This window comes from Rhinoderma darwinii, chromosome 1 (assembly GCF_050947455.1).
Source record: "Rhinoderma darwinii isolate aRhiDar2 chromosome 1, aRhiDar2.hap1, whole genome shotgun sequence".
Taxonomy (NCBI): Eukaryota; Metazoa; Chordata; class Amphibia; order Anura; family Rhinodermatidae; genus Rhinoderma; species Rhinoderma darwinii.
Genome location: NC_134687.1, coordinates 221,597,874 through 221,612,396, shown reverse-complemented (window position 1 = coordinate 221,612,396; position 14,523 = coordinate 221,597,874). Strand labels below are relative to the sequence as shown.

General features: G+C 45.4%; 1 protein-coding gene across 1 annotated transcript in view; it reads right to left on the bottom strand.

Annotated features, from left to right (window-relative positions):
- Nucleotides 1–378: 378 nt before the first annotated feature.
- DNAH6 (dynein axonemal heavy chain 6) overlaps nucleotides 379–14,523 on the bottom strand; it is a 371,264-nt gene continuing 357,119 nt past the window's right edge. Inside the window, exons 73-77 of the mRNA XM_075861785.1 lie at nucleotides 9,458–9,643; nucleotides 6,165–6,237; nucleotides 2,606–2,757; nucleotides 931–1,153; nucleotides 379–535 (exon numbers count right to left, since the gene is read on the bottom strand). Of these exons, the coding sequence (XP_075717900.1) occupies nucleotides 432–535; nucleotides 931–1,153; nucleotides 2,606–2,757; nucleotides 6,165–6,237; nucleotides 9,458–9,643 (738 nt within the window). The 3' untranslated portion in view covers nucleotides 379–431. The remainder of the gene's footprint in view (nucleotides 536–930; nucleotides 1,154–2,605; nucleotides 2,758–6,164; nucleotides 6,238–9,457; nucleotides 9,644–14,523) is intronic.

Below are 14,523 nucleotides of genomic sequence, written 5' to 3'. Positions count from 1 at the left end.
GATTTTTAAGCTCTCCAGTCCCTTATGTCATTACTGGACCACAATCCTGCGGCAGAGCTGGACACAGTGAAGGGGGTTGTAGAATTGTACTAGTAATGCTACGCCACAGCTCTGAACAAGCTGAGGAGCATCTCACCAGGAGTGATCCCCAAAATCTAGGTTTAGATTACAAATACTAATGTAAAATACTGACCAAAATATGTGTGAAGTATCCTTAGATCAGAACTAATAACATCTGGCTTATACCTATGTTTGAGGAAATTTCTTCCAAGAAAAATCTGTTGCATATTTCCCAATAGTCATGTTCCATAGAAAAGAAAGAAAGTCGCATCTTCACTTAAAACAAATATTTTATGAACATATTTTATGAACATATACATATTATTATGGCACATCTCATTGTAAGGAAGTACATTTATTTTGTTTAGAAGTTATTCGTTTAGCTGGCAGAGCAGCGCTGAGCCTTTTGATATCCAGTAATCGCTGGGTCTTTTTGAAGGTAGAAGCACAGTAACCACAAAGTTAGTGGAGTGACCTGGCAAAAAAAATAAATAAGAGTAGATAAGAATAAACACATTAATTAGGGCATGTTCACATCAGCTTTTGCCTTTCCGTTGATAGGCTCCTCCGACAGACAGGTCTGACGGAACCCATCAACAGAAACCGAACGCTGATGTGAACACGCCCTTACACTATAAAAAGACACACAAAGAAGCTGTAGTACATTCTTCTGTTGTGTATTTTTCAAGGTAATGTTTGAAAGCTTGCTCTTTTGGGGTAAAAAGAGCAAAAAAATGTAATTCCTGCTGCAATTACACTCACATAAAAAAGAGAGAGGTGCCACTCTGGGTGTCATGTACCACTTTTTTTTTGCCAATTGTAGGTTGTCATGTCATTGACTAAAGTAAAAAAAATAATATTTGTCATTACCTGTGGTGGAAAGTGTTCCAGCTCTGGCTCCAGTTTTATATAGAGGTGCTTGATATAATGTAGAACTGGGATGATAAATCTGCTGGGGCTCAAAGTGTACTACAGGCAACATTGGATTCAACTGCCTAGGCAATGCATCTTCTATCACCATATTTTCATCATCCCAGCGACTGGCATCCATGAACAACCCATGCACCAACACGCCATTTTCAGGAGAAGGTAACTGAAAAGTATATCACTGATTATTTTTTATATCTATTGTTTTACCCTTGTTTCTCAGAAATGTGTAATTAAGGAAACATACAAATAGCTTATGAATATCTCAGAATGCCTTGTCATCACAGAAAATGTCTTTTACAATAAAATACTATAACTGATATATAATTAAGGGTGTTATCTTGGCTATTAAAATTGATGGCCTAGCCCTAGGATAGGCCATCAATATTCGATCGGTGGGGGTCCGACTGTCAGCATCCCCGCTGATCAGCTGTTTGAAAGGGCTATGGCGCTTGTACTTGCACGCGCCGTTACATTTGTATTGCACCACTGTCCTATTCAAGTGAATTAGGCAGTGGCACAATATCTTGCACAGCTGCTACAAATGTAACGGCACATGCAGGTACTAATGGAGAGGAGAACCATGTAAACAATGAAGAGCTTGCGGCACTCGTGCCGCGGCGCCTTCAAACAAGCTAATTGGCGGAGGTACCGACAGTCGAACCCAGACCGATCTAATATTGATGGCCTATCCTAAGGATAGACTATCAATTTTAATAACCTGGATAACCCCTTTAATCTTGAATAAATTACGTGAAATTAGTGTAGCATATATTGCATATGACGATAAATAATTTTTCCTCTCAGATTTGGGCTTGGACATTTTAGGATTATCCCCATTGTATGTGATTCCCTAAAAGCAGTTAAAGAGGACCCCTACCACTTCTTGGGAAACCTCAAATTAATAGGAAGCCAACATATTATACCTTTCTCCGTTATATATAATAAGTAGAATTAAACAAATGATATCTCTAATTTAGTGATAAAAACTCTGGTCCTTTAAGAGCTGTGAAGACTTCAGTGAACATGCGGCATAATCCACTGGGAAATCTTATTACATGGCTGATAAATAACAATATTCTGAGTGAAAAGTTCAGGTTTCTGTCTGGAGGTAAGGAAATTTTGAGGATTTGTTACTTTTGAGGATTTGCCAAATTTGTGAGAAAAGTCAGGGAATGGATTCGCTCTTCTAAAAAAAACTGGTAAACTGGTGTATTGATTTGCTCAATACCTGACTAGCTATAACGAGAATAAGGTGGGCGAATAATGAATTTATGCACCAAATTTTCAAAATTTTGATAAATGCAGCTATTAAAATGGTAAATGATTCTAATAGGTTCTGCTGCAAATCTGCAGCATAATCCGCAACACAATCCGCTTGAAACAATTCCGCTAACAGATGAATGATAAAAATAATAAGGAAAATCCATAAATGGCCCGTGATGGTGAGCTTATAAGTGTAGACAGGCTGTATTCTGTTAAATACCATAGCTGATAGAAATGTGCTGTTCAGAACAGACCATCTGTCACTTGACTTTGCCACGTCTTCTCTCTGTAATTCATGCTTAGAGCAGTTTGGCTGTAATACGAAATTCAAAGAAATAATAATAGACTGTACCTCTTTATCCATGGGCAACTCCTCTCCGAACTTCATGGTTTTTATTGCTTCAATGACAGCTGCTTGGTCTCGATAGCATGGAAGAATATTGTAGTGGAAGCTAAGTTCATCTATCGGTAAATTATATTTCCTGGCATGATTCTGAAGAATCCCTAAAACACATATATATCAAAACTATGAAAAGATTTATTTCAATGAATCACATCCAAACTGACTTTAGAGATGTAGATGAATACAAGGAGAGGTGGATGGTAAAGACACAACATAGAGCAGTGTTTCTCAACTCCAGTCCTCGTACCCCCAACCAGTCATGTTTTCAGGAATGCCATAATATTGCACAGGTCATATAACTATTGTCAGTGTATCAGGAATTTCCCCAGATTATCTATATTTGGGATATCCTCAAATCATGATCTGTTGGAGATACTTGAGAACGAAAGTTGGAAAACACTGATGTAGAAAAATATTTTGAGGGTTGTAAGTCTGTTCATCGATAGGCACAGAGCATGGTGTTGCAGTGATTTAGCCAGGAGGTGACAAGTGCATGGACTAGGATTTTGGTTGTCTAGTTAATACAAAAGGTACAACCACTAGAAATGAGTATGAGTTAAGGTCTGAGTTACATGGAGACGTTCTGTAGCGGAGTCGATAGCTAGCGGACATCTGAAAAATTGCATTCAACTTAATGTATTCCTTTGGACTGGAGATGTAATTTGATAGTAAAAATGAATCAGTCATACTACAAAACGTCTCAGTGTAACCCAGGCCTAAAGATAGCAGGAAGTTATGAGAGTGTGGAGGTGGGGTTTAGATAAGAAAGCCAAAATGCTATCCTAGGAGAGAAGGGTTTAGGGGGGTGATAATGACACAGATTGGGACATCAGGTAGGGAATTAACTTGCGATAGAGTAAAAATGACAAGTTATATCTTATGCACATTAAGTTAAGTGGGATGACATAAATTAAAAAAAACAGCTGATAGGTATGTAAAAGAGTGACGATAGACTTGCGCAACATCAGGATTTAAAATACATTGCAAACCAGATAGTAACATAGCTTGTAAGGCTGAAAAAAGACACATTCAGTTCAGTCTATTCTCCTGCAGTGTTAATCCAGAGGAAGACAAACACCCCCCCCCCCCCCCCATGAGGCAAAAGCCAACTTTCCTCTTCTTAGGGAAAAATATTCTTCCCGACGCCAAAAATGTCATTCAGAATAAATCCCTGGATAACGACCCATCTTCAGTAATTTAGTATCCATAATTTGGCCAAGACTATAGGGTGTAGATGGAAAAAGAGAGAAGCAAGATGAGTTCTAATGTTTCCAGCAGAGGATAGCTCAAGAAGCCAGTAGTTTCAGTAGCCAGTTGAGTAGTTTGGTCAGAATCCAGACTACAGGTGATACAAGTAAGAGAAAGAGGGATTGTTAGACAGTTCACAATGTATTGGAGAAGTGACAATCAGTAGCTAGAGAGGGATAGGTTAAACAAACTAGGATAAAAGGAGAGTTCCGGAATGAGATGGACTGAATGGGATTAAGAGCGCAGGAGTTGATGCACGACTAGAAATGAGGAAAAAAGTTATTGTTCAGTTAAGAGTGAAGCCTTTAAAAAAAAAAAACCTGACCCAGCAGCAGCATGCAAAGAGATCTGGGGTCCTGAAGAATCAAAGCTGGCAGGAAACCAGTAGTTTGGAATTCATTTCATGACCTTATAGAGCTGAGGTGACTCAAGATCAATAACAGGTAAGTAAATCAAAGAATTTGCAAAGTTACTCATGATTTCATGTGGATTTTTAGGAAATTTAAAAGTAAAGTGTAAAGGATCTGCCAGGCACAGCTTCTGTGTCAACGCCCATAGGTAATCAGTCTGCACCTGCTTCTATGTCTGTGAGACTGACTCCATCTTCCACCACTCAGGATGGCAGGCTTAGGAGTGGGAGAGCCTATCACAGCCTGGCCAGACTGAGCTAGCTCCCGCCCTCTGTCTATTTATACCTGCCTTTCCTGTTCCTCCTTGCTTGTGATTCTTCTCTTCTGGCCCTGCTGCAGCTTCTGAACTATTTGACCCTGCTTCATACTGACCCTGGCTTACTGACTACTCTCCTGCTCTGCGTTTGGTACCTCGTACACTCCTGGTTTGACTCGGCTTGTTCACTACTCTCCTGCTCTGCGTTTGGTACCTCGTACACTCCTGGTTTGACTCGGCTCGTTCACCACTCTTGTTGCTCACGGTGTTGCCGTGGGCAACTGCCCCATTTCCCTTAGCTTCTGTGTACCCTTGTCTGTTTGTCTGTCGTGCACTTACTGAGCGTAGGGACCGTCGTCCAGTTGTACCCCGTCGCCTAGGGCGGGTCGTTGCAAGTAGGCAGGGACTGAGTGGCGGGTAGATTAGGGCTCACTTGTCTGTTTCCGTACCCCCATCATTACATAAAGCTTGTATTCAATGGGTATGTTGATTAAATCTATTTCTTATATGACCGAAGAGCAGGAGACTGCTGCCACTCTGCCAAAGGTCACCTACTAAAGTGCTTCAGAACATAACACATTAATTGTCTTGCATTTCAGAAGCGTAAAAATACACTGCAGAAAAATTTACAATATCCAGTCGGAAAATATTTTTCATGCAACTCAGACAGATTTCTCAATTTATTGTGTTGTGGAATATTTTTCCCATAGGCTTACATTTTAAAGTTTTCCGCAGCGTGAAGAAATACAAGGCACATAGTGCCACATGTGACTGCACCCTAAGGGCACGTTCAGACGTGGCAGAATTTTTACGCTGCAAATGTTGGTGCAGATTTGGGGCAATTACGCAACGAATCTGCACCAACATTTGCATATTTGACAGGTAATACAGACGTTGCAGAAAACACAGCGGACTTGCCACAGATTTCAGTTTTTGCATTGCAAAGGCTACAATCCGCAGTGAAATTCCGCTTCTTCTCCGCTGCGGAGGGAAAATTCCGCACCGCAGCCTATGGTCCGCAGCGGAGTTTTCCGCAACGTCTACACGAAGGTAACTAAAAAGGTGTGGAAACCAATGCACAAACTGTCTGCAAAGGATTTCCACTGCGGACTGTCGTGGCGGAATTCCACAGCAATTCCGCCTCGTCTGAATGTGCCATTAGTGTGCTTATATGTAATTCCTGAAAGCATCAGTAGCGATATTGTCCTTGGGTATGAAAATATGCGAACTTATAGATATTACTATAGGACCATCACTAAACCTAACTAGGATAGTAATAGATAATTCATCCTGGGCACCGACTGTGAAAGGAAGTGCAGCACAGCTTCATTGAAGTGAAGTGAATAAAAAGTTAAAGAGTTAAAAGCTTAATGCACAGCGGGTGGTGAGGTACATCAATGTGCAGGGACAAACTGTGAAGGGCAGCAGCACTGAACTAGGACTGCGGCCCCTTGATTCTCAGAAGTCAAACCCTGGCAGATCAAAAAGTGATGTATATACTAGCGATATATACCCTTTAAACTAAATCAAACTTTGCTTGTAATCACTATATACAAAAGTTCTGCCTAAACTAAGCCATATATAGATGTTTTACCTGTGAGAAAACCTTGAGGAAAAAAGAAGCCCGAAATCCAGAATGACTTTGGCTGATCTTGGCGAATCCATGCCTGAGAAAAAAAAATACTGTGAGAAAAATGCACCCATTCATAGTCTAAAGCCACGTATATGGGATGTATTGAAAAATCTGACCATTACTCAATGTTACACTACATTACTGACAATCGTGACATTTGTTACATCATGGTCTTGGCCTCACGTTTTTTCAAACAGGACTTAAAACTGAATGGCATGGTTAATTTGATATAACAACAAGTGAGAATTTTTCCTTTGTAATCCACAGATAGCCAAAAAATTTATTTCTAGCATTTTAAAGGGAACATGTTAGAATGAACATGATGACCTATCTGTGAAATGCATGTTATAGAGCAGGAGGAGCTTAGCAGATTGATATATAGTTTTGTTGGGGAAAAAATCAGCATAATTTGTCACTTATTTATTTAAAACGCTGCTCATTTTGGATTTAGTAATTCAGAGGGCGGGACTACTCAGTGATTGACAGGTATCTCTGTATGTACACTCATACAGGAAAGGCTGTCAATCACTAAATAATGTTGCCCCAGAATAAGCAGGGACCGCCCACTGTATATCAACGGCGCAGATATAAGCTTGCTGCCCGAGCGATTGAGCAGCTGAATGCTGGGTGCCCGGTAGTCAAGGACTGCCAGGGACCCTGGAGAGTAGACAGAACCTGTTTCAACACTTTTGTCTTCTCTGTACTCTCATACACAGCGTTCAATGAGCGCTGTGTAAAGAACAGAGCCAACAGCAGCTATTGGTCCCAGGGATAATGTGACTAGTCACATGAAAGTTAGGATGCTGGGTGTAGGAGGCTTGCGTTAGGTCTAACTATACCCAGCACAGCCCTAAAAGTGACAATAATCACTATAACAGGGCTGATTTCTCTTGTAGCTGGGGCTGCTATGCACCTTCAGTTACAGAGGAAAAGTATTGTGTAAAAAAAATAAAATGAAATAATTAAGTCACTTATTGGTCTTTTCTTTTGAGGGACAAAAACAAAATGAAATAAAAATGACACATAATATAACCCTCTAAAAAAAAAAAAAACACTCCCACTGCTATCCCTGACCCAATTACCCTAAAGTAGACATGTAATATATAAAAATTTACCGTAGACAATGAGGATCACAAATAACGGGTAACCCTATATTATTACCTGAAAAAAATTAGCTAAAATGTAAACATTTTTACTATTTTTTTCAAACTATAAGCCTAAAAATGCTAAAAAACAAAACAAAAAACTACGTGTATAAAAATAAAAGTAAAAGAAACCTGCAGTGATAATGAAAAATAATCACTAAAAGTACATTGCTAGTACAACAAACAAAAAAGTTATAGCTGTTTAACAGAGGCCTCATGCACACGAACGTATTTTATTTCACCCGTAAATACTGGCGTAAATACGGGTCCTTGGTCACACGTATTCGACCCGTATTGCACCAGTATTTACGGACCCATGCACATAAATACGGGTCCGGTGTCACATAAAAACGGGCACGTTTTCGCTGCAAAATTGCAGTGCACTAATCGGCAGACCTTCTCTCTATCAGTGCAGGATAAAGAGAAGGGGCAGCCCTTTCCGACTGAAAAGTAAAAGAAATTCATAATTACCCGGCCGTTGTCTTGGTGACGCGTCCCTCTTTCGACATCCAGCCCTACCTCCCTGGATGACGCGGCAGTCCATGTGGCCGCTGCAGCCTGTGATTGGCTGCAGCGGTCACATGGGATGAAACGACTGGAGGAAGAAGCAGGGAGTTCTATTTTTTTACACGTTAATCTATATTGTGATCGGTGGTCACTGTCCAGGGTGCTGAAAGAGTTACTGCCGATCGTTTAACTCTTTCAGCACCCTGGACGGTGACTATCCCCTGACGTCACCTAGCAACGCTCCCGTAATTACGGGTGCACACACACGTAGTCACCCGTAATTACGGGAGCCCCATAGACTTCTATGGGCCTGCCTGTGCCGTTATTACGGCCTGAAATAGGACATGTTCTATATTTTTCAATGGCACTGGCACCTTCCCGTAAGCATACGGGGAGGTACCCGTGGCCAATAGAAGTCTATGGGCCCGTAATTACGCCCCGTTTTTACGTTCGTGTGCATGGGGCCTGACGCAGGCTAAAAATTGGTAACCCCTACCTGGTCCTGGACCGAATAATAAATTACAAGCTATACTGAATCCTTTCCCACAAAACAACATAGCAATCTGCTCAGCTCCTCCTGCTCTATAACATGTTGCCCGCAGATTCAATGCGACAGATTCCTTTTAAATAAATGAATCAGTATAGAAAAAATATTTTTTTTCCTTTAGCTTGATATAAATTTCGACATCATTGTATCATCATTTATATTCATTTCCTCCTTTACAGACATATAGTTAGTTGAGGGAGTAACCTTTTTTACAGCAATAACAGAACTTTCTAATGAGAAACATGGAAGAAGGCCTTTAACATTGTTACACAATGCTTTTTATGTTTAGAAATAATACTAGAGTCATTTATGCAACCATTTATGCAACCATATTGTAATTTGACTGAGAATATAATTCTAAGCGGCTTAAAGGGGTTCTTTGGGATTTTATAAATCTCACTAAAACCACAGTATATGCATTAGGAATCTGTTAAAATAATGTCACTGAGTGCCGACCATATCTGCATGAAGTCAAGGTGGGTAGAGACATTTGTCTACATACATTTTGACCTTCTACCTGTTCTGTGGATGTCATGTGGGATACATGTTTAGAACAAACTTAAAGGGGATTCCAATTCTAGACTAACCATACTAAATAGAGAAAATACAAAACCTAGAAGTTTCTTCTCTCCCTTTATCATATTTTGTCTCCTATTGTAATAAAAATTGTGAGAAATATATAAAAAAATATTCTTGTATAGTTGTCCAGCTATTAAACCCCCCTCCCTTCCTTCTTCTCACAAACTTGTGTCTGGCTGTAAGTCAACTGGCTGTAGAAGGTGCCCTCCTCCACTATTCTGCAATAAGAGAAAGGGAACACTTAAAGGGCTTTTCCACCTTCTGACAACTGATGACCTATCCACCGGATAGGTCATCAGTACATGATCTGTGGCGGTCTGACACCCGGGCCCCGCACAGGTCAGCTGGTCCGGTGCCTCCGTGCAGAAGCAGTTAGCTCCGGCCACGGAATAGCGGCAGAGTAGTAGTTTTAGTGTTCTTTTAAAATCAATTAACAAGTAATACAGAGAGAGACGAGATCACATCCTAATACTTACATCAATAAATGATGTCCTTAGAACCAGATCTTTTACCCATGATCCAAGGGGTTTCAGGGATGGATAAGCAGCATCAGCCCACAGTGTGGGAACCTGATTGTTCAAGAAGCTTTTGTATATTCTCTCCATTTCCTCAGACATAACCACAAACCCAGCAATAGCTTTATTAAGTGTCTCTAGAGAACTCTGTGGGATGAATTAAATAGGAATATCAACATGTAATTTAACAGGAAATATATACTTGTTGTGGTTTTAACTCACCACCAATTATATTAATCATATATTAAAGTTTTATGTATCAGAAGACATACAGTGTTACAGAAGAGGCCGTACTGAAAGAAGAAAAAAGGAATAAGGGAAGGCCTCCATGACTAAAATAGATGGGAGGGACACAGAGTTGGCTGGCCTATGAGAGGAAAGGGGGGGGGGACAGCAGGAGGGCTTGAGTGAGAAGGGGTGGGGATTGAAGGGGATGTACCTGTTTCCTGTTTGTGCTCTCCCTCTCTTCGCCAGGACACAGAAGCAGGAACATGTTTGTTACCCCTGCTGCGTCTGATGAGGAGGCTATGGAGCTGTTGCGGGCCGCGGCAGCCTCTCAGGGTCCTGGATGGCTCGGAGCACGAGTGGCGACGCTGCTGCAGGGACAATCGGGCGCTCCGGTCCAGGAGCGAGCAGAGTCGGCTGGAGCAAGCGGGGAGCGCTCTGTCATGCCGGTGGTCGCGGGGCTGCTGGAGCAGGCCGAGGTACAGGACCGGCGTACCAGGGGGTCGGGCAGGAGAAGAGGAGAGCCCGTTTCCCCCATGACTCAGGCCAGGGCTGGCACTCCCGGTGTGACGCGCAGCACGAGGCGCTCGCGCCCGCCCGCAAGGCTGAGTCCTGAAGACATCCCGCGGGCGCGGCGGCGCAAGAGGAGCCCATCAGTGGACCCTGCAGGCCAGACCCCAGGGCGGCCTGCTGCTGCTCTTTCGTCTGGTCCTGGGAGGAATCCCAAAACGCGGCAGCGCCCGGCGGCAGCGGCGAGGAGGACGCGGCCTTCACTTCCGGTCACATCCTCTCCTTCTTCAGCACGTGGCGGAAGGGCAACGGCGACCCTGCATGGTGATGTGCCAGCCAGAGGGTCGGCTCATGGTGTCGTCGAGGTGGAAACGACCAGAGGTCGCAGGATGAGGTCGGTGGTTGGAGTGCCAGGGACGGAACAGCTTGGAGCTGGTTCAGCGGGACGGATGAGGCATGAACTGGACCTCGGCCAATTGGATGATGCGATGTCACCCCCCCTTTACTCAGACGAAAATCGGAATTCCCCGTGCACACATTGCCAATGCGGACAGCGCCAGAGGGAGTCCGGAGCATTGGAGGACGGTGAGCGGCGGGCCTCTCCACGTGGACATGGGGGTCCGGCTGACGGGTTCACAGCCCCTGGGCAGCCTGGTGAGTTGACACCTACGTTACCATTTCCAGCTTTATTGATGTCGGGTATCGGTGTAGAGGGTGTCGAGGCGGTGGGCGTCGCGGCGGAGTCGGGGGTCCCGTCGCTACAGGCGGGTGCGGGGGATAGTTTGGCGGAGTTAGTGGGATGTTTAAAAGTGTTAGTGGGGCGGCTAGGTGGTTCCCCTTCCCAAGAATCGTCAGGTGTGGCGCCGGCCGCGGTGTGGGGGGGCAGTGTTGGAAGCGCTCCGGTTCGTCAAAACGGTGGGGGGTTGAATGCCGGGGCAGCGGTGGCAGTGGCGGCGGCGGTTCAAACAGACTCGCCAAAGGAGGTTGATAGGGTGCGTCTTGATGATCGTGCGCGCGGGGAGGTTTATGTTTGTTATGAGGGCCCGTTAGGGGCGCATTTAAAGCAGGAGGTAAAGGAAAGGATTTGGAAGGACGAGTATGTGGAGATTTTTTCCTTGCTTCCGCTGGAGAAGTTTAATTTAGATAAAGTGAAGCGGGATGAAACAAAAAAGGATGAGGAAGAAAAGAGACGGTACAGGTTGATTCCAAAAACGTTCGTCAATTGGATGCAGGCTTTTGCAATTTTGGCGAGCGTTATTGGGGAAAAGGCGCCAGATAATTGTTCCGGCTTGTTTTGTTATTTGGATGCGGTGGGGGAGGCGCATCGGGTTTATGGGGCCAGGCCTGGCTTCGTTACGATGAGCAGTTTCGGCAGAGGAAAGCGGTGCGGCCGAATATACGGTGGGACCATAAGGACATAGCCTTATGGTTGAAAGTGACGGCACTTTATAAGCAGGGGCAGTCCTTTCCCGGGAGCGGGAATGCAGCAGGAACTTCCGGCGGGGGTAGTCAGGCCTCAGGTTCAAAATTTGGGACGTGTTGGCAGTTCAATGAGGGGCAGTGCAAATTTGGAGCGACGTGTAAATTCAAGCATGCGTGTTCACATTGCAGCGGGCAGTCACATGGAGCGTCTAAATGTTTTAAGAAGGGTAAACGACAAGGGGGAGCCAGCGGTGCGTCTGGTTATGGGGGAGACTCCGGTGAAACTCATAAAGATGGCCCCCTTTCTAAGTAGGTACCCCAATAAGGAGGGGGCGCGGTTGATTAGTTTAGGTTTTGGTTACGGTTTCGTTATTCCGCCCCCTTTGCATGAGGTCCCTTTCACGCAGCGTAACCTTAAGTCGGCATATCAGCATGCGGGGGTAGTCTCGGAAAAAATCCGGAAGGAGATTGATCTGGGCAGAATGGCGGGCCCCTTTAGCACGATCCCAGTTCCAGGTTTGGTGGTGTCACCGTTAGGGGTGGTTCCAAAACGAGAAGGTAACAAATTCCGGCTTATTCAGCATTTGTCCTTCCCGAAGGGGGCGTCGGTTAACGATGGCATTGACCAGGATCTCTGTTCTGTGGTCTACACGTCGTTTGATGCGGCGGTAGCGTTGGTACGTGGTTACGGAAGAGGGGCTCTGATGGCAAAAACTGATATTCAAGCGGCGTTTCGTTTGTTGCCGGTTCATCCGGACAGCCAGAGGTTGTTGGGATGTTATTGGGAAGGGGATTATTACATTGATCGATGCCTTCCCATGGGTTGTTCGTTGTCGTGCGCGTACTTTGAGGTGTTTAGTTCTTTTTTGGAATGGGTAGTCAGGGAGGTCGCGGGGGTGGAATCAGTTATTCACTATCTCGACGATTTTTTGTGCGTTGGCCCGTCGTGTTCGGGGGTTTGCGCAAATTTGTTGGAGACGGTCAATTGGGTGTCAAGGGAGTTCGGTGTACCCTTGGCTGTGGAAAAAACTGAGGGTCCGGTGACGACCATTTGTTTTTTGGGAATTACTATCGACTCCGTAGCAATGGAGTGCAGATTGCCGGAGGATAAGTTGGGGGATTTGCGGTTGGTAGTGGAGCGAGCGTGTCGGATTAGGAAAATTACGCTACGTGAATTGCAGTCCTTATTGGGGAAGTTGAATTTTGCCTGCCGCATCATGCCGATGGGCAGGGTTTTTTGTCGGCGGTTGGCAGCGGCGACGGCGGGGGTTCGGGAACCCCATCATTTCATTCGTCTGGCTGCAGAGCACAGGGAAGATTTACAGGTCTGGCTCCATTTTCTGGGACAGTATAATGGGCGCTCTCTTTGGATGTCCCGGGCGTTAGATAGCTTCGATTTGGAATTGTTCACTGACGCGTCTGGGGCGGTGGGGTTCGGGGCGTTCTTTAAAGGTCAATGGTGCGCGGGAAAATGGCCGGTTGCATGGGTGGAGGCGGGACTGACGCGTAACTTGGCCCTACTCGAACTGTTTCCCATCGTGGTGGCGGTCACCATTTGGGGAGACAGGTTCCGGGACAAAAAAGTGCGTTTTCATTGCGACAATTTGGGGGTGGTGATGGCTATAAATAATACTTCGGCGTCGTCCCCTCCAGTGGTTCGCTTGTTGCGTCAGTTGGTGCTTTCCTGTTTGAGTTTAAATGCATGGGTGGTGGCGGTGCATGTTCCCGGGGTAGAGAATTGTATTGCTGATGCGCTTTCTCGCTCGCAGTGGGATCGTTTCCGGCAGCTGGTCCCGGACGCGGAGTTAACAGGGGTGGACTGTCCCAGTCATCTGTGGGAGCTGGTATCCAGGCGGCAGGTGCATTGATTAAACGTTCACTGGCCAGTGCGACGTGGTCGTCGTATGCGGCTGGATGGAGGCAATGGGAGGAGTGGGTGAGATCTTTGGGAGATGTGTGCTCGGATGATGATAGGATGGTGGCCTTGCTGTTTTGGTTGGGGGATGCGTTCGCCCGGGGTTGCACGGTCGCTAAGGTTAATCGCTTCGTGGCGGCCATTGCTTTCGGTTGTAAGTTACGGGGGTTGGCAGATATCACGAAGCGGTTTTTGGTGGGCCAGGCATTGAAAGGGCTGAGACGGGGTGTAGTGGTGAGGGATAAGAGGCGTCCCGTGTCATTTCAATTGTTGTGTTCCCTGGAGGTGGTGGTGCGGCAGGTGTGTCGTTCAGAGTATGAGAGCAAGCTTTTCCGGTTGGCTTTTGCGTTAGCCTTTTTTGGTGCTTTTCGGGTAGGGGAATTGGTTTCCCCCAGTTCGGTGAGAGCGGGGGGCTTGTTGCAGGATAATGTCGAATTGTATGAAGACAGGGTGGAGATAGTGTTGCGAAGGTCCAAAACGGACCAAGGAGGGGCAGGACGTCGAGTGGTTTTGCTGGCGGTCCCAAAGAATCCGGTTTGTCCAGTGTTGTGTGTCAAGGAGTACTTGGCGGGTTTAGATCTCTCAGACGGGCCGTTGCTGCGGCACGAGGATGGCTCGTTTCTGTCGCGGTATCAGTTTATTTCGGTTTTCAGAAAGTGTCTGGTGGCTAGCGGGGTGCAGGCAGAGCAATACTCGTCTCATTCTTTCCGTATAGGGGCAGCGACGGAGGCGGTGAGATGGGGTTTAGATGATGCAGGCGTGCAGCGGATAGGGCGTTGGGAGTCGGCGCGTTTCCGTTCTTATGTGCGCTTGAACATGTTGTGATATCTTGATGTATAGCATGTTCCGGGTGCGTGCGTTTCCGCCTGAGTATTAATGGTACGCGGCAACAAGAGGTGGTGCGTGTATGTTCTTCATTTGTTTTGCAGGCCGTGACTCATGCATGGTGTGGATT